The following is an 18,419-nucleotide window of genomic DNA, read 5'->3' on the forward strand; positions in this document are numbered from 1 at the left end:
CAATACAGTAGTTTACATTCAGAGCAACACTGGGGGTACTAAAACCATGTGATGTTCTAAAGGGAATATAATTGTGTTGCATTGTGGGCAGAAACAATCATGTGATGGAAATGTGCTTGGTGGTAACATGGCTGCCTTATTATTTTGTTTATGGAAACCCTTTGAAGAAAAAAAGCCTCACGCCACAGTGTTTGAATCATGGCCGCCGGGCAGGGAGCCAAATGGCCTGATGTCCCGTAGATGGGTGAGGCGGATGAGGGTACGTGACTAAACATCTTGCTTCCTCTTTCCAACGTCACATGGACTTGCACAAACATATCCTGCTTTGTGTCTGCAGGTTACAGACGCATTGCCTCACCCAAAGCCCGAGGCTAAGCTGCAATGAGTTGGAATGAGCCCAGATGAGAGGGAGGAATCTGAACTCCTGGGACACTCCCCAGTTGACACCTACACTTTTACTTCAGGGGATTTTTGGCTGGGTTTTTTTTTTTTGCATATGAAAACTTTCGAGTGACATTTTGTGTAAAACATAATAGTGTAAACACAAATCTTGACATCTCTCTCAGAGTAGGCCTAATACTTTTTTATTTTTAGTGCTTTAGTTAATCATTAACTTACAAAGAAGTCAGAATGGATGATTCATTCAAGTGTAATTTAGTGGTGGCAGATTTGGATGACTGACTGTTTTGTGCACTAGAATAAAATGTGGGCAGGCAGAGCTATATTCATGCTCTAACCCCGATCCATTCAAGCTTGCAACACACTGGCTCTGGCTGGAAATCCCCACCTCATGACAGAGCTTCCTGGTTACTGGCTAACAGAGGCGCCCTTTTCTTTCTTTTAACATTAACAGGGTAGGAAAATATTATCCAACTGATGATAATAAAAAAACAAGTCAGTGCATTTTGAATTAATTCTGGCAAGGTGACATCATTATATGGGCAGTACAAACCTTCTAATGATCCTAAAAATATCCCCTATGAAAAAGAAAAAAAACTGTGTTGCTGCACATTTTCTATGTATATTTCCTGGATTACAGTAATTGTTTTTCCAAGGATCGATCCACCTCATTCATTGCACAACAGTAGTAGTAGCAGCTCATGGCGTCGAGGCGCTGTGTGTGCATTGAGAAAAACAAGCTGCAGAGCGTTTTTCAGCCTGAACCGGATAATGCACTGAATTTAGGACAAAGCAACAGTCAACTGCAGGAGCTACCGACTCTCTTTTTATTTTATCCCCTGGCGGTCTACTGCTAACCTACAGCCACGTTTTTGTCATAAAAAAACTCTCGCTGCAGGCAGGTTGGTATCGGCGGTCATATTTTTGCAGGTTTGATAATAATAACACTGAGCTAACACGGGTTATTCTCTTCAATCGGAGGCGGAGGTGAGGCTGAACTGGGTGCAGTTTTGGCAGAGGCTCAAGTGATTAAATTAAAATAAAAAAAAGCAGTGAGTGACAGAGGCTGCAGTAAACCGATGGGGGAGAGGAAGGAGGGGGGGTCTGTCGAAGAAATCAAGTCAATAGAAACTGAAGTGGAAGCAGGCGTTTAGAGCTCCGTGGTGACGTCACTGCTCCACATTGAGCCAGTAGTAGAGAGTCAGTGGAGATAGATAGAGGAGCGCCGTAGTAAAGTACACACCGTCATGAACTTCTCCCTCTAAAACTTCAACGTTGTTGCTCTATACGTCGGGAGAAGACGAGTTTGTGTGTTTTTTTCGACAACGGGAACGTGCTCTTTATTGGCTTTTTAAAGGGAGCTCGTAGGAAAGCAGGAGAAGAAGACATATTTTGGGTTTCTTTTCGGGGGGTTGACGACGAGCGCTATGTCGTCCGCGGCGGTCGCTGCTTCTTCCAGGAGGCAGTCGTGTTATTTATGCGACTTGCCCCGCATGCCGTGGGCCATGATCTGGGATTTTACCGAGCCCGTCTGCAGGGGATGTGTCAACTACGAAGGAGCAGACCGCATTGAGTTTGTCATCGAGACTGCCCGCCAGCTCAAGAGGGCTCACGGGTTTCAGGAGGGCAGGTCTCCCGGACCGGGGAAGTCGCAGCTCTCCGGGAAGGAGATCCAGGCTATCAACCACGCTTCTGCCGGAGACCCTGGCTCCCGGCCGCCGCAGCCGTTGGACCGCTACCCGCTGTCCTCCGACCGCCCGCCCAGGCTGGGTCCAGAGTATCAGTCTAGCAGGCAGGCAAACGGCATTCCCGTCCCCAATGGATTTCCTAAGCCTGACGAACCTCCGGAGCTGAACCGCCAGAGCCCCAACCCGCGCAGGAATAGCGCGGTCCCCCCGAATCTAGTGCCTTTGGTTAACGGAAACATGCCCTCGGTGCACGCCGTCAACGGCAGACCGGGCCAGATGGGTCTTCCCTCCGCACTGGCGGGCGGTAGTCCCGCAGACATGGGCAAGAGACCTGCCTCGGTCTCCAGCACCGAGCACGACAGAGACGGCAAGGAGAAGCACAGACCGGACAGTCTCACGCCGGAGCTCTCCGAGAGCCACAAAAGCAGGGCAGACCCGGAGTGGATAGGCAAGGGCAAAACGGTGAGGGACCTGATGGCTCTGCACACCTTCGACAACAGGTTCAAGAAGGACCATGCGGCCATGCAACAAAGGGTTATGAGCTATGAATCCAGCGCCACGGCTTCCAAATCAGGTAAGCATCCAATAGTGTTGAAATTCATGAATATTTTGTGCAATTTTTTTTTTTTTTTTTTTAATTTTTTTTATTTACTTGTTAAAGAATAGTAATTGGGTTATAGTGTACAAATTAGAAGTATAGTAGCCTGCAACTTTCAAACTTGATTTTATTGTTATGTATTTGTTGTTATTTTTGTTCTGTGCCCTGTGGTGCAGCAGGGAACAGCAAAAAAGCATGTCTCCCTTTCAGTGGAATTGTTGGTCCTTGCCTGAGCTATGCAACTCAACTACTTTGTTTAACCCTTTCCCACCTCCAGACAGAGGAAAACACCCCCGGAGCATGAAGAGAAAAGCCTCGCCTGAACCAGACGGAGAGGGAACAGCCGCCAAGCTCAATGGAGAAGGACAGCAGTGGTTACCACCACCTACTGACGGACTGAAAATGCCTCCGGTTCCCCCGCCAAGCTTCGCCTCTCCCCCCTCAACAATATCCCCCCACTCCCGCACCACCCCACCTGAGGCTGCCCAGAACGGCCAGTCCCCAATGGCTGCTCTCATCATGGCGGCAGACAATGCAGGTGGGAACAGCTCCCCCAAGGACGCCAACCAAGTCCACTCCACCACCCGGAGGAACAGCAGCAGTCCCCTCTCACCGTCCTCCATGAATCAAAGGAGGCTGGCGCAGAGAGATGCATCTGGTGCAGGTACACCCCACGTGCCAGGCATGGACCAAGTGCACCCCCAAAGCATTCCGGACTCCTCGGTACCCGGCAGCATACCCCTGTGCTGCACGCTGTGCCACGAGCGTTTGGAGGACACACACTTTGTTCAGTGCCCGTCTGTGCCCTCTCACAAGTTCTGCTTCCCCTGCTCGAGGGAAAGCATAAAGCAGCAAGGTGCCACGGGTGAAGTGTACTGTCCAAGTGGAGAGAAATGTCCCCTGGTTGGCTCAAACGTACCGTGGGCTTTCATGCAAGGAGAAATCGCCACCATCCTTGCAGGAGATGTCAAAGTAAAAAAGGAGAGGGACCCTTGATTTTGTTTGAACACTTCTTTGGGGAAGGGGAAGCAAAAATATGAGTATAAATATATAAATATCACATACATACCATTCAAACAAACTAACGGACTTGTACATATTGGACCCAAGGGAAGAGTATACTTCGTAAACATGGTTGTATAATTTTTGATTTTTGAATACATTGTGTTTCTATATTTTTGAAGATAAAGGTATGTACTCATTATAATGGACTACGTTCCTCTTTGTTGATGTTTAACAAAATTCTTGATGTACTTCTAGGTCTGGTGGCAGTTCCTGTTTAACGTAGAATGTGACTAATGCTACTCTACGAGCACTTGGCAAAACTGAAATGCTTTTAGCTGTACTTGTATGCACTTGTTTAAAAATTGCCAAATACAATTTCTGATCTTGTATGAACTTATTGTCTGAGCTTGCTTCATTTGAGTGATTAAGAAGTTACACATGGACAGATGAGGGGTATGAGGATAGGTGGCTCTCTGCTCTGATGCGCAGGCTTGTTGTGACGGCTCAGGAGATTTGATTTACGCTGCACAACATAAGTAGGCTACTGTGTTTTCTGCACACATGCCTGTGTATGATTCATGGAAAAGCATGGGCGGAAAAAAACACAAATCACATTGTCCCAAATTTGCTCCAGATTGTGCATCACTGTAACTGATGGCAGCGTACAGAAATAGGTGCCAAGTCATGTTCAGTCAGCTGGAATCTGTTGAGTCAGTAATGTGTGAATGTGCATGATTGTCAACATGATACCATAGTGTTCCACAAATTGGAATTTTAGCTGAAATTCACCTCTCTGCAAACATTCATAGCTTTTATAATGGTGCCATATACTTTCAAGCGTGTATGCAAATTCTTTTAGATGTTGTGACGTTTTTGATATAAGACAAACCTGTCATTTTCAAATATTCAAACTTTTGAATTACCAAGCAGATGAAAACCCATTTTGAATAAAACCAGCATGTCAAAATATCCCCAAGCATGGATAAGGTGCATAAGCACTGCAGCAACACCCCCTTTGACTATCACTGATACTACTAAGAGCAAATGTCTGCCTAAGTATGCAATGTTTGCTCCTTTAGAGTAAACAATGACACTGTTGCTGCCTTGCGTACCAACCTCGATCTGTATCTCTTGAGATGCAAATTTAATTGTCGCAGATTCATGGCGGCACAGCCATAAAAACAGCAATTCTGTCTCCGTAATGGCGAGTAGGCAGCCAGACTCATCTCTACAAGCAATAAGCGCCTTATGGGGTCGTTATGTGGCAAACTGCAGTTACTGTGTCTGCAAAAGAAAAGCGATTTTGAGGCTGGTTTCTGCTCCCTCAGACAAAGAAATCTCACTCCCATGGGGCTGACACTGCATCAAGCGGACAGTCACATGGAGATACATATCTAGCAGCGAGTGACTTGGTGTGGTTGCGTAATAATTTGACACATAAACTTGCTTCCTGCTCATGTTTCTTTGGAGCTGTCAGTGCAGCACCTCAAATTCAGCACACATTGTTTTTTGTCCACACACAGACCTTTAAGTCGTGGCTTTATTGTGTTGCATTGGTGCCCATTCATTTTTTTTTCTGAACTGAAAGTCCATTGACGTCAATGCACTGATAAACTAATGCACTGATGTTTTAAATGTATTTTGGTACGTTGAAGACTTAACAGGGATTACCCCCTCTGTAATAAGCTGTATGGTGTCCTGATTAACTGATTGATTCATTATGTTGAATGAAAACATAGCCTTTGCACCCCACTGTTTAGCAAACTAAGAAGGGCATGGATAATTCTCGTTCCCCTAATTGACAAAACAAACCCTCAAACATTTAGAACAAACAGCTTTCTACAGTTTGATCCGGGGCTAAAGAGCTTTTTTTGACCGAGAGAAACCTGTTTTTCACTAGTGCAAATTCCAAAGCCAGCTGAATCTTTGGAATAGTTATCTTATCAGTTGGACTTTAAACGCAGCCCAGTTTGGATAAAGGTTCACATTTCACTGTGCTCAACGACACACCCACTACAATATTCGACTCACATACTGTTCTCAGAGATTTTATTAGTCTGCACTTTGACCTACTTGTTCCTTATGGTAGTGTACTGGGAGGATAGTTGAACTTGACACATCGTATGCTATCAGAGATGAAAGGCAGGTTTTTGCAGCCTGTCATGATGCAACGAGAACATTTCTCTGTCTCTCTTCCCGTAACGATTTATCGCAGCACGGCCAATACCTGTTTGTTCAGTACTGACTAAAATAGCCTACGCCGTATCTAATACGCTGATAATGTGTCTCTGGAAGTGGCTCTGTCATAACACAATGCTCGGGTGTTGCATTGTTACCAGAGGAATCGGTGCACAGCAGATGCTCGGCTGCAGCCTGCCCATTTATATGCAGGAGGGAACATTATGGGGAGATTTTCAGTAAACAACCTGCATGTGAACACAAGGTCACACAGAGTTGATGGCAGGAGCTTGAATTTCTATGATTATATATTTTTTTGTGTTTACACTTCCTAAAGTGAAAACATCACCTCTGTTTTCCATATAAGCATGCAGGAGCCATTTGTGGTAAATGACTCACAGGCTTTCATTTTTGTTTACTTATAAGAACCTTCAGGGATTTTAATTGTTTAATCTCCTGCTTATGAGACAAGCAATGGACTTTGATGTTGCTTTTACCCTGGAACCTCTTTATGGGAAACCTAGTAAGACATTGCATCTGAGCCAGGTGAAGTCCAGGTGAAACTGATATCACCTCGGGCAGAGATTAATTTAAATTCCTCCTCCTTCCGCTGCTTTATTATAGTAGTTTTTTGTCTGGTTTAGCTAACAGTCATGTTGTGTTGCAGGATTACATCCAAGTGAGAAGTAACTCCGACCCAGACGTTCTTTATCAAGCTGCGGCAACACACAGCCCAATCAATGGTCATAAAACCTGTCATTGATTGATTTACTTGACACAGCTAATCAAGCTAAGTGAAAGGCAATGACATATTTCTTCTCTCCTTTTAATGGTTAACTAAATTGTAGGTTGACTGCAATGTTACACAAAGATCTTTATGTGATAGTAAAGCCATATCTGGGTTGGTCAGAGTTCATATTTGTTGTGTGTTTTTTGGAGCATGTGCTTGATGTTTCTAGTATTACGCCACCTTGGTAAGAAGAAATACTAACAAATACACAAAATAAATCACATGTATATGCATTCATTTAGCTAGAAAGAGCAAGTGACTAACGCTGAAAACATCTACATCAAAAAGATTTATAATGTTTAATCCTGAGGCTTTTTTACATTTACATTTTTACATTAAAACGTTGAATATGGTAGAGTGGGTGGTTGGAGGGAGGGAAGGGCTGCCTTTGTGGGAGACAGTGAAGCACTCGCCGTAGCCAGCTGTTTCACTAATGAATCTATGTTTAGCACAATAAATCAAGAGGCATGCTCGTGCTGCTGTAATCCCTGAAAGCGAGCGGAGACAGAGACGCGCCAAAATGAGAATCTGGTCCACATTTCACCGCTCCCAGTATAACTGATCCGCTTGGTTAATTTTAGACCTGTCAGGCAAAACAAGGTCACAGCAAATGTTGTATCGAGGACACGCTGGGATCTGCTCATTTTTCCTTTCTTTCATCAATCAAAGTTTCCCTTTGGAGTTGGTCTCGAGCTCCTTTGAGACTAGTAATGACAGTTTCTCTTCTCAGCACCGGGGGAGTAGCTGGAGCTCCAACCAGCAATTAGGAGGAGCACGGCTGAATCCGCAGGATGTGTAAAATGTCCCTTCTGATTCTTGGCTTGGTTCTCTGAGGGGGGTTTTTACATCTTACTGGTCTGGCCTGGTTACCATGAAGGCCTGCAAACTTTAGATGATTACAATGCTGGGTGCCAAATTTGTTTTCTCTCAGACTGGTATGAGACTAAATTGCTGTAAGAGGCCTTCGAATGGTTCTGTGTTTATGTGAGTTCAATGAGTTTGAATCTGTTTCGAAAGCGCTTATTTTCTATAGAGAATGAGCTGGAAACCAAATCAGTGTCTCCAAATCTGTCTTTCCCTTCCCCTTTTACATTGTCCTTCATGTTTGCATCTGCATTCCTTTATACACATCATCATACTTTGTGAACCTCATTTTCTTTCTTGCGAAATAAGATCTATGGTAGCCTTTTTTTCCCTCCATCTTTCTTTTTCTCTCTGACTGGCGGTTACGCTCACTCTCGATATTCCTGTATTCCTCCTTTTTGCTGTGGTGTTGCTGCGAATCAAGTCTGTGAAATGGAAATGAGGACTCTCTCGCTCTCTCACTCTCAGCCTCCCTCTCTTTCCAGACATCAAAACCAGGCTATGCCTCCAATGTTTTTCTCAGATCTTGGAGTGCTGCCAAATCTTATAAGTGGAGCAGAGAGAGAGAGAGAGAGAGAGAGGGTTGGAGGAAGAGAGTGAGCAGAATGCAGAGGAAGGAGAGGGGGCGCAGGACAAAAAAGATGAAAGGAGAGAGGATGAAAAATGTACAAGGGAGAGAGGCAACGTGAGAGATGAGGACAAAGCATGGGACTGATCCAAGAGCATTTGGGCTTTTTCTCACATTATAGCCGAGACCAGCACAATCCCTCTTTTTTTCTGCTGAGCCACTACTCCTAGCTTCTGGCTCAGGATCAGCTGATAAGATGGCGTTCTGCTACGATGCCAAATGAAAACTAGGAAGCGAGCAAGGGGAGTGTTATCTCCTGCCATCTATAATATGCAGTGCATAACAACGCGGCTGAATTTAACCCTAAAGAGGCTTTAAATACACCCTATTGTGAACATTGTAATGTAAAAATACCCCTACAGATTTGAACAGCTATAGAGATCTATTGTATGAAACAAAAGTCATGACTTCCCTCTTTCTCTGACTGAACTTTGCCTTCCAGACGTATATTTTGAGACTCTGGGAGGGGCATGACGGTCACAGTAGTAAGATACTTGTTGCCACTTCTGAGCTATAGTTAGATGTAGCCGTCAATCTTAGAGGCGCTAAAAAGTAAACAGCAGCTTTTCTGTGGAAGGATCCGTAGCCAGCTAGGGCTTTGGCAAAAAGCATTTATCAACACGCAGTGTGTATTCTGAAAGACAGTGAGCCCGGCCTTTTCAAAAACACTGATGCAATCATAGTGATTGACTGTCTGCTGTTGTGTCTGTATTGTCAGTGAATGGGCTCTGTGGTGGTTGTGTGTATAGGCATTACGGGGGTAGCAGGTGACTGTCTGTCCCCCCCGCACCCCGAGGTGCTTGTTTAGTCAGCTGAGAGCCTGTATGGATGTGGCGGCTTGTGAAGGCCATCTGTGCGCAGCCTTTTAAGCTGAACAAAGACACAAAGCCCATGTAGGGGAACGCAGAATGTGCCTGAAGTCACGATACGGAGGTTAAGCAGATCTTTTCAAACAAAGGGCTGGTACAGCGATCCATATTAAGATAAAAGGGAAACATAGCAGCTACAGTGATGTAAAATATTTGAGCTGAATGTCTGTTGAGAGGACGGGCTAGTGGGCTGACGAATGGATCCTTTTCTGGGGTGTGTCAGCAGGTCTGTGGTGATGTATAATGGGATGCTCATTTCCTCGTGTCCCTGTCTGTTCCAGGGCCTTGGCCACGGACAATTATCGCCAGTTCAAGCTGGGACACAGCACTCAGTGTCTGCATGCAACGAAATCAGCTGCCTCCACCACAACCACACAATTTAACTTTCACCGTCGCGTTGCCAAACAACAAAGCGCCATGCTAAATTGTCTGAGACGACTTTTATGTGCTGCATAAAACCAGGATTCCTCAGCGAGTTGTACATTGCCTTTCATCTTCATGCAGGCATACAGTTGTCGGAAGATAAGAACGCGCTTAGATATCCTGTCACTTGTGTTTTTATCCGGGAGTACGAAGCGCGTGCATGCACACACACATAAGCACATGCACACTAATACCCATCCACAACCTCGCTGTAGTTTCTTTGTATGTTACATAACCGTGAGTGGGAGCAATTTCTCCTCTGAGTGCTAATGTTGTTGTCAATCAAGGCTTTATAGTGGCAGCCACTGCACAATCTCTGCAGAGGCAGAATAAAGCTTTTATCGCCTTTGTTCACCCTCCCTTGCCAGTCAAAATGTTCCATTCTATTGCTTTTACCTCCACCTCTTGTTCCCCCCCCCTCCTCTTTGTGTCTTTTGGAAATAATTTTCTCGAGAAGTGTTTACGTTGTCCCCCAGCCATGGAACATTTGAGTTGGAGTTAAAGAGTGAGAGGAGGTCAGGTCAACAGAGAGAACAAGCAGGGTCTGTGTTTGACAGGTGTGTGCTATTATTGGAGCCGGCGACTTCGAGTGTATTACACAACTGTGTCGCTCGGACAGGTTTATTTAGACCGCAAGGAGAGCCTTCGGAGTATCTGATAACTCGGGCAGAGCATGTCACAACAGGTGTCTGGGGGGATAATGGTACAATAAGAGGAGGGTTTTTATAGCTCAAGGTTGATCTCAAATATGGAGCGCTACAGAGAAAGCATTCCCCAATTGAATTCCCCCGGAGCACTGGCACAAAGGCGACCCAGTTAGTTGGATCCAACAAAAGCACACTTGTATTTAGCCATCATCAAATAAAGTATGCTAATGACAGGTTGTGCTCCATATACTGTATACATGTCTGCTGCTCTGTAATGATATAATCACAGAGCAGTAACAGGAGCCGCTCCCCTCCCTTGTCCTCCTCGCTGGCTGGAATGTGCAGGGGGAGAAAAATGATCCAATGTCATCCGGAGTGATGGAAGCTTCTCTGTTGAGCCAGAGGGAAATGTTCAGGGAAGGGAGGGAGGCGGGGGGGGGGAGAGCGGATATTTCTGGTTGAGTGTGAGTTTGAGTAAGTCCGGGCACTGAGCCAAGCATGCCGATGGAGGGTAAGGGAGGGGCGGGAGAGGTTTTGCAGAGAGAAAGGAGAGCGATAGAAAACCTTTTGGGCTGGCGCACTGTCAGCTCCACAAGCACACAGCTGCTTCTGGAAAATTCTGCTCCCTGCCCTACTAAACCACCAGGCATGACATGAATAACAAGAATGGCCTAGCCGTCAACAGCGGATACTTTTTCTTTTGACGTGGGACTAACAGACTGGTACAAATGCCCTGGCCTTGCATATAGTGGAAAAATCAACAATGAGGGGGACACCGGGGCACAATGTGGAAATGAAATCCTGGGTTTAGAAGGCTTTGTCTAGACAAGGACGTGGTTGACATAGACCCTGAGGGCTTTGGAAAAGGCTGCGTAACAAAATGCCAACTGATGTGTTTTGATGGGGTTTCTTGTCCACCAGCCAGTCACTAATTGGAGAGTAAGAAGCCACTAAATTGCTTTCACTCAGTGTGGAGCTTTTTGCAGATTTCCTCTCCGAGCTGCATGAAGCCAAACAAAAGATGGCATGCTATGTTTCTAACATGGCCAGTCAACACTTGTCCCACTCTAAGTGCAGCGTTACCCAGCAGTGTGTGAGTGTTGCTCTGCAGATGAGATAATGCTAGCCCTTATGCGTCCATGGGGTTGTTAGCCATGCACAGCCCTCCCTGGTGTTGACATTTCCCTTCCCAACCTGTCTGAACACATAAGGCCATGGAGGATCCTCTCAGGCTGTCTGTATCCATGGCTGATAAAGAGGTGAGTCACCTGTATGAGTATATGTGTGAGTATCCTGCTTCCTCCTCCTCCTCTCACTCGTAGCAGCCTTACCCTTAACCCCCGTCATCCTCGTTCACAAGGCCTTATGTGTACATCCAGCACATGGTGGATAGTATGAATAGCAGCGACCGCGTGGCTCGCCGCTGACACCTGACATTTTCATGCCCCAGCAAGCCTCTGATACATTTGGCACTTGGCACGCATTCTTCTCCCGGGTTTATCCATCTGTTGATGCAGAGCCCAACCCCCCCAGCCACTACTATGCACTCGTAACATAACACGAGGCTCGCCTTTCCCTCTATTCATCAGAACATGCGAGCACTGCATGGCACAGCTTTCGCCCCGCCCTCCTCCATGTTTTTTCTCTGGCTCTTGCTCGCTCCCCCTTCCCCGCCGTGCAGTCTTTATTTTCCCTCACACTCGCACTAACACTATCCACCCAAGTCGTTAGTCTTCAGATTGGCATTCAGCTGTTCTCAGAAACCCACCAAGATGGAGAACAAAAAAGTGAGATGGGAATAGAGTGGATCTGGAGTGATAGTGCTGGCAACAGACAGAATGTAAGATTGTGTGCAGGCGGGGTGCTTCCTGGCTGCCCGCCAACTTCCAGCAGCAGCACTGCAGCATGTCAATATGCTCGTTGCCAGGGAAACAAGCAGAGCGCACACAGCAACACAGCCCATACAAAGCCTTATCCTTACATTTCTTTCCACCTTGTATTTGAATATAAAATGCTCAATGAAATTGTACTACTCTCCTGTCCACCGAGGATCATCCCACAGAGTTCAAGGAGTCCCTAGTAGTGCAACATTATGGGAATCATACCTCACTAGCCCCCCCTCCCCCCTATTAATACAGACAATGAACGTGTGATCTTGCCCAAAGTATTGCTCATAATTAGCTGGACTCTAATTGTCGACTCATGGTACACAACAGATCATTCCTTTATTTTGTTGCTACTGCAGAAAGCAGGCAAGATTCTCAGCTAATAGCTTTAAAACAGCTGCGTAAAATCAACAGTTTATTTAACGCAACACTTGTTGAATCTTTTAAATGGCAACCAAACAGAGAAACATCTACCAATTGCACACGTATGATGATGGATTTGCTTTTTTGGTGCAGGATATACTGTGTTGCGGTAATGTTGACCAATCAGTGGTCTGCATTGCAACATCAACCAAAATAAATACCAGGGATTCTTCAGACTGTTTGCTAATGTAAAACCATAAAATAGCTGAGTTTAGTAGAGCCATGCCTTATCAAATGCATGAAGAACGTTGTGACCCAATGTTATTTTAAATGATCATGGTGACTCATAATTGTCTTAAAAAGGAAAAAATAAATATCTGAGCGAATGAATACATTTAGTTGTCTTTGTCATTTCATGATAAAATGATAATATTGTCCTTCCTGGGCTCTTCAGAGTGTGAGTGTCTGTGTCATCACTGCACATGCTATCAGATCGGTGATTGTACCCTGCAGCAAACAGCTTGCCGGTGAGTTATTACTGGCAGAGGTATACTCCTCCATCAGGCATGGTGAAAGAATGACCTCAGATGCATCAGGCAGAGCGGCGGCTATGTTACAAAGTCACAACTTGCAACATAAGTCATGCGTTTTAGTCTGTTGAGCCACAAAGCGCTACAGCTACCCAATCCATCTGTCTTAAGCTGTGACCTTGATCAGAGCTACCTCCTCTATCTCTTTGCAGACCCTGTAATGCTTTCTTTTTTCATCTAGTAACAGTGGTAAAATAAAAATATATATCTCAGTGTTTCCTTTGTGCTGTACAGTCTGTCACTCTGGAACAGCCTGTATTGTGCCGTGTTTAGAAACATATACTTTGTAAGCCAAGCTGTCTAAAGTGACCTTGGCAAGAAATCGCTAGCCCTTTATCTCTTTACTTCCAGCTCTGCCTGTATAGTGGCTTTTTATGAAAAGGCCATGATTAACAAATAAAGGAATGAATACCAAAAGATTGTATCATGTGGCCATATGTTGTAAAATGTTAATATGTTTGAACATAAGCCCTTAAATGCCACTGATTAGCCTACAATGTAGTAAGCAGATGCTGGTCTGATTACAATACAATGAAGGCAAATTGCTTTTATATTAGGTTTTTATTTTAATTGAACATTTGTGCGAAGGACAGCTGAAGGACATCTCTGTCAGCCACACCTAGCCTGGCACTCTTATCCCTGTCTGGCTCCGTCTGTGCTCGTATCACTGGAGGGGAAAGGGGGTGTGCCAACTATAGCGCCTTAGTACTTTTCAGAACTCTATCCGTGCCTGTGAGTGGTCTAACAGCTGCTGCTGCAGTGTCTGAGCTTGCTCGGGGATGCAGATGAAAGTGCTGATGTGTCCTGTTATTTCTGGTTGCGCGGTGCCCTGGGGGCCGAGGAATTTTTGGAAGAGACCGGGCAGGATTGTTGAGGGGGGGGGTTCTGGGGGTGGGGCCGTGCCCAGAGGTTTTTTTTTAGCTGAGAGTTTCTCCCAGAATGCAATGTGACCCTCATTGCCACATGGCGCTGCAGGAATCCTGAGGGGGTGAGGAATTGCTGACAGTACCAGGCTGAGCGATGGGCACAGACACGAGCACAAAGATTGATGTCTCTGATGATTGGCGGTATTTCTGGCTATCTTTTGTACTTGGAGGGAGGGGCTGCTGATGGCCTGTCACGCTCTTAAGTTTTACAATCGTTTGATCCAAACATCTGCTAAATCCTAAGCTTCATAGCCATTCTTGAAATTGAAAACAAATAGCTAACCTAAAAGTTTATTTACTATTCCAGTCAAGTCAATTTTATTTATACAGTCCAATAAAGATCAATTTAGCACATGATTGTCATACATTTTGAAATGGAAATATGGAGGGTAAGTCCCTTTAAGTAAAATCTAAAGATCTACAATCGATCAATAGCTACAGCCTCAAACAGCTAGTTGTTGGGCCTTGAGGCGAGATGACTTTTTGTCAGTTTGATGACATCATTAGAAGAGTCTTTTGTTAGTCTTCTTTTCTATTAATAATGATATACTCATATACTACATTATATCTATGTTAAGTCATAATACTACGTGAAGCAGTAGGGCTCATGTTTGGATTGTACAAACATATTAATTAAAAACAAATGTATATAATTACATACAATTTAAAGCTGCCAAATAGAAATATTGGTGGTTATGCTGGCAGCATTTATAGATAAGCAAAAACTTAAGTTCTGGTTAATTAGGAAAGATAAACACATTTTCCATTGTGCACAAAAGCTCAGGAATTAAAGCTGCCCTGTGGGATTTTTGATCAACAGAAAAACAACTTATGTTTACATTCAGTTACTCACCAAAATGCATTGAGTGTAATCTTGAGTTTTAACTAAAGTGTTGAATGCCTGCATGCATGTGTGCACAAAGTAAACAAAAGAGGGAAAGCAATTTCCATAGCACTAATAGAGGGCTCAAACTCCACAGGGAACCTTTCATATTATTATTGTTAGAAGTATAAGCATTATTAGTATTGTGTATCTTCATAGGGGTTTTCTCTTAGCCGTTTTAATTTAAAAACAATGTTTTCCTCCCCTAAAGGGAGGTCTAGTGACTAACTTGTTTCTGCAATAAATATAATCTTTAAACAATATCACAATTATTTGTTCTGATAATATCCAAATATTTGACCAAACACAGGAATGTTTTCATATATTCTATTACTGTGGTTTTGTTTTTATAGTCTGTTTTATTGACTTGGTGGTAGATGAACTTGAACTCCCTCTTCTTCATCTAACTTACTCCACATCTGCTCGAAGCCCTGCTGCATAGAAGCAGCTGCTACATGCCTGAAATGTTAATGTCAGACATCATACTAGCATTAACTCTCTCTGCTGGCTGTAAATGTTATCGTAGATCTTTGCACAGACATAAAACTCCCATTTCCGTTCAGTTCACACCCGTTAGTAGTATTAAAGCGTGAGCATTTGGCTTGGCGCGTGACAGAAGATGCCATGTCATTTACTTCATTACAAGTCCCCCGCGGCTCACAACTTGAAAACTACTTGATTTATTTGGTTCCTGAAAATAGTCCAGTATTTCCAGTGTTTTCTCATTCTGTACTTCATCAGAGAAACCTTGTCCGTATACAATATGACACTATATTAATTAAGAGGGATATTGCAGATCGCTCCATAAATCATTTTCATCACATTGTCGTGCTTAGTCTAACGACGTGTAAAGGCAACAGCTTCATTGTGATGTTTTTTTTACATTAACCCTTAGTAGGAACGCGTCCTGTGCTGACTCACTGGTGTTGTTATCCTGCACATATGGGACATAAAGGGGCAGTTATGCTGGGTTGGAAACGAAAGGTAGTACTTTATGTGTGCCCCAATCAAATGCAATAACTAGAATACGGCACAAATGGTGCATTTACTGTATGTGTTCCTCTGATGGTCTGTTCTTCAGACTTCAGCATGTTCAAGAGTTTAAGGTTTTTATGTGGAAAAACATGGTCACTACCAGTAGAATGTGTTATATGTCATTACTAATTTAAACAACACTTTGATAGCTGTGCCAGAGTTGTTGCTCCGACCTTTTGAGACTACACATGAATGCAGCACAAATGTAGACAAAATAATGTTGTACCTGCTCTGTAATATCGATATATATACTCCAAAATGTAATGGTTTGTTTTGGGTCCAATACTTCATCCTTTTACAAAGTTTTATAAAGTAGTTTTTCCATAACCTTGCTGACAGACAGACAAATGGACAAACCGAGCCTTGGCAAGGTAATGAGTCTTGGGCAATTACTTTATAATAACCAAAACATCTTCCTCTCTTTTTAGTAGGAGAATAGGACTTGTGTGTGTGTGTGTGTGTGTGTGTGTGTGTGTGTGTGTGTGTGTGTGTGTGTGTGTGTGTGTGTGTGCGTGCGTGCAGTAAGCGCATTATGCATTGTGGTTTCAGCAGACCTCACTGATACAGCCTAATTTTCTCCTTCAATCAGATGACAACGCTTTCAATGCCAGTTCTCTGGTTACAATATTGCTTTATATATTATGTGTCAACATTGTGTTCTTTGGAGATCTGAATCACGTGATTGTACTCACACAAAGGCCCCAAATCAGACTGCTTTGTTATTTTAGCCGCTCATGTGATCAGCACTCAACACCAAAGGGCTACTCTCAACCTCCCCTCCCTCCCAATCCTCTGCAGACCGACACAGAGAGAGTCTGTTACCAGAGAAACAAAGGTCAGTGTACTGTGTCGTCACATTTTCAACTCACAGGACAAATCTTGAAAGGGAAAAAAGGGCTGCAACAAACACCCTTTGTTTTCACTAAAACAAGACAGCGTTTGTTGTTGTGCCCTGGGCTGTGATGTCATCGTCATGGTTCATCCTCACTGTGACCTCTGGTCAGACTATTCTCAAATAGCTTAATCAGGAGGTGCACGCAAATGATAGCATTGATTTTGTTTCTCTGTCACACCCACACGTCCTCCCCCTCGCGAAAACGCAAACATGCATGCATTCATCTAATAACACAAAACTAGATCAGTGAGTTCACTGTTCTCTGAAATCCCAGTGGGAAGCTGTGCTACATAGACTTTCTGCTTGCTGGAGCTGCACAAAACACCATCATCAGTGCTATACTGTCTGAGTACCATCATTATCTGAGGCAGAGAGAGGCTGAGAGACATAAATCTGATTATGTTGCAAGAAAGCTCTTTGACGTTTTACAGATAACTCATAAAACTGGCACAAAAAAATCACACAGGAAGCTGTGAGCTTCTATCGCAGCGACCTTTGATGATGTAAGTGATGCAATCCTCGTGATAGATGCGTCAGGCTTTGGCCTTGGGCTGATCTCAATGTTCTACTCCCTGAAGGCCTAGCAAGCTAAACGGGCCAAAGCAGCCCCCATCAATACACCACCATGCAACGCTCTGGATCACCTCAATTGGCGCAATTAATCTTCCCCTTGTAACAAGTTGACAAGCCTTTAGCCAAACAACAAACAAAACATGGCTGATGATGATGGCGGGGCCACATGCTAATTCGGCTGCAGCTTCGCAGTTATCATCCTAATAAGCCGGGCTGCACACCGCCTTTACCTGAGATTAAAAATTAAAATGCAGTGAGATCAAAGCGGGATTACTCTGCTAAACGCTCTGTAACAAAGGCTGAGGTGGATTAAGAAGGCTGGAGAAAATATGCATTTTCACCCACTCTTGCAGTGCTTGTTAATATAATTTATACAAGTAAATATGTTGTTTTTTGCTTGTTGACCTTGTTACCATGCCACTCAAGACCTGTAGTCTTCTCCTATTGGCCGGCGTCGACGGGGGCGTGTCCAATGCAAATCCTGTCGGTTTCTGCTGCTAAATTACATCACTCTGATGTCTGTGGTCATCTAAACATTCCCTAATAAACCTCATTCCAGCGTCAATAAATGAGTGTTAAACTCAGGGTGTTTAGTGTACAACATCACGTTATTTCACCTTCAATTCACGGTTTGAATACGTAGCATTTCGCCACAAGCTAATGCTAACCGGAAATGACGAAATTCACCAGCGGAAAAACCGGAAGTCACATGTGAATCTTCGGTTTTCAGAATAAAACAGATTTAAATGAAATAGTGTATTTCATTCAAATTACGCCACATCAACATTGATTTTAATTTCTAACAATCCCTCCTTTCACACCTTTTAAGGTGTGAACACAATACTGGAATCAATGAGTTCTTCATAAGACTGCTTTTAAACTGACGGTATGTTTTAGACTAAATTATGCCATAAAACATTGATTTTAATTTCTAACACTTAGCATAAAAAATAGTGCTGCATTCATTTGGTGTCGGACTAATAAGAGTTCCTATCTTGGTAAATTCACGTGAGATAAACAAAATATATGCCTACCACCTCTACATTTCTCAAATTAACAGGTTGTGACTTGTTTGTAGTAAAAAATGACAAGTTGGCAGTTTGACTCTTTTAAAAAAATCTTTAGCCAGAGCCAGGCTAGCTAGTTTGCTATTGCTTTCCATCTTTATGCTGAGCTAAG

General features: G+C 43.9%; 1 protein-coding gene across 1 annotated transcript; it reads left to right on the forward strand.

Moving 5' to 3' along the window:
- Window positions 1-1,376: 1,376 nt before the first annotated feature.
- Window positions 1,377-4,083, forward strand: irf2bp2a (interferon regulatory factor 2 binding protein 2a). Its single transcript, XM_034152252.1, has 2 exons — window positions 1,377-2,661; window positions 2,963-4,083. The coding sequence occupies exons 1-2, from the start codon at window positions 1,827-1,829 to the stop codon at window positions 3,679-3,681; spliced, it is 1,554 nt and encodes a 517-aa protein (XP_034008143.1). The 5' UTR covers window positions 1,377-1,826; the 3' UTR covers window positions 3,682-4,083.
- The last annotated feature ends 14,336 nt before the right edge of the window (window positions 4,084-18,419 follow it).

The sequence above is a fragment of the Trematomus bernacchii genome, unplaced genomic scaffold (assembly GCF_902827165.1).
Source record: "Trematomus bernacchii unplaced genomic scaffold, fTreBer1.1, whole genome shotgun sequence".
Classification (NCBI taxonomy): domain Eukaryota; kingdom Metazoa; phylum Chordata; class Actinopteri; order Perciformes; family Nototheniidae; genus Trematomus; species Trematomus bernacchii.

What these genes read in the sequence shown, in the direction of transcription:
- irf2bp2a (XM_034152252.1), top strand. Translation starts at nt 1,827, where the DNA reads ATGTCGTCCGCGGCGGTCGCTGCTTCTTCCAGGAGGCAGTCGTGTTAT. An exon ending in CGCCACGGCTTCCAAATCAG is followed by an intron (nt 2,662 to 2,962) that starts GTAAGCATCCAA and finishes TCCCACCTCCAG; the next exon opens with ACAGAGGAAAACACCCCCGG.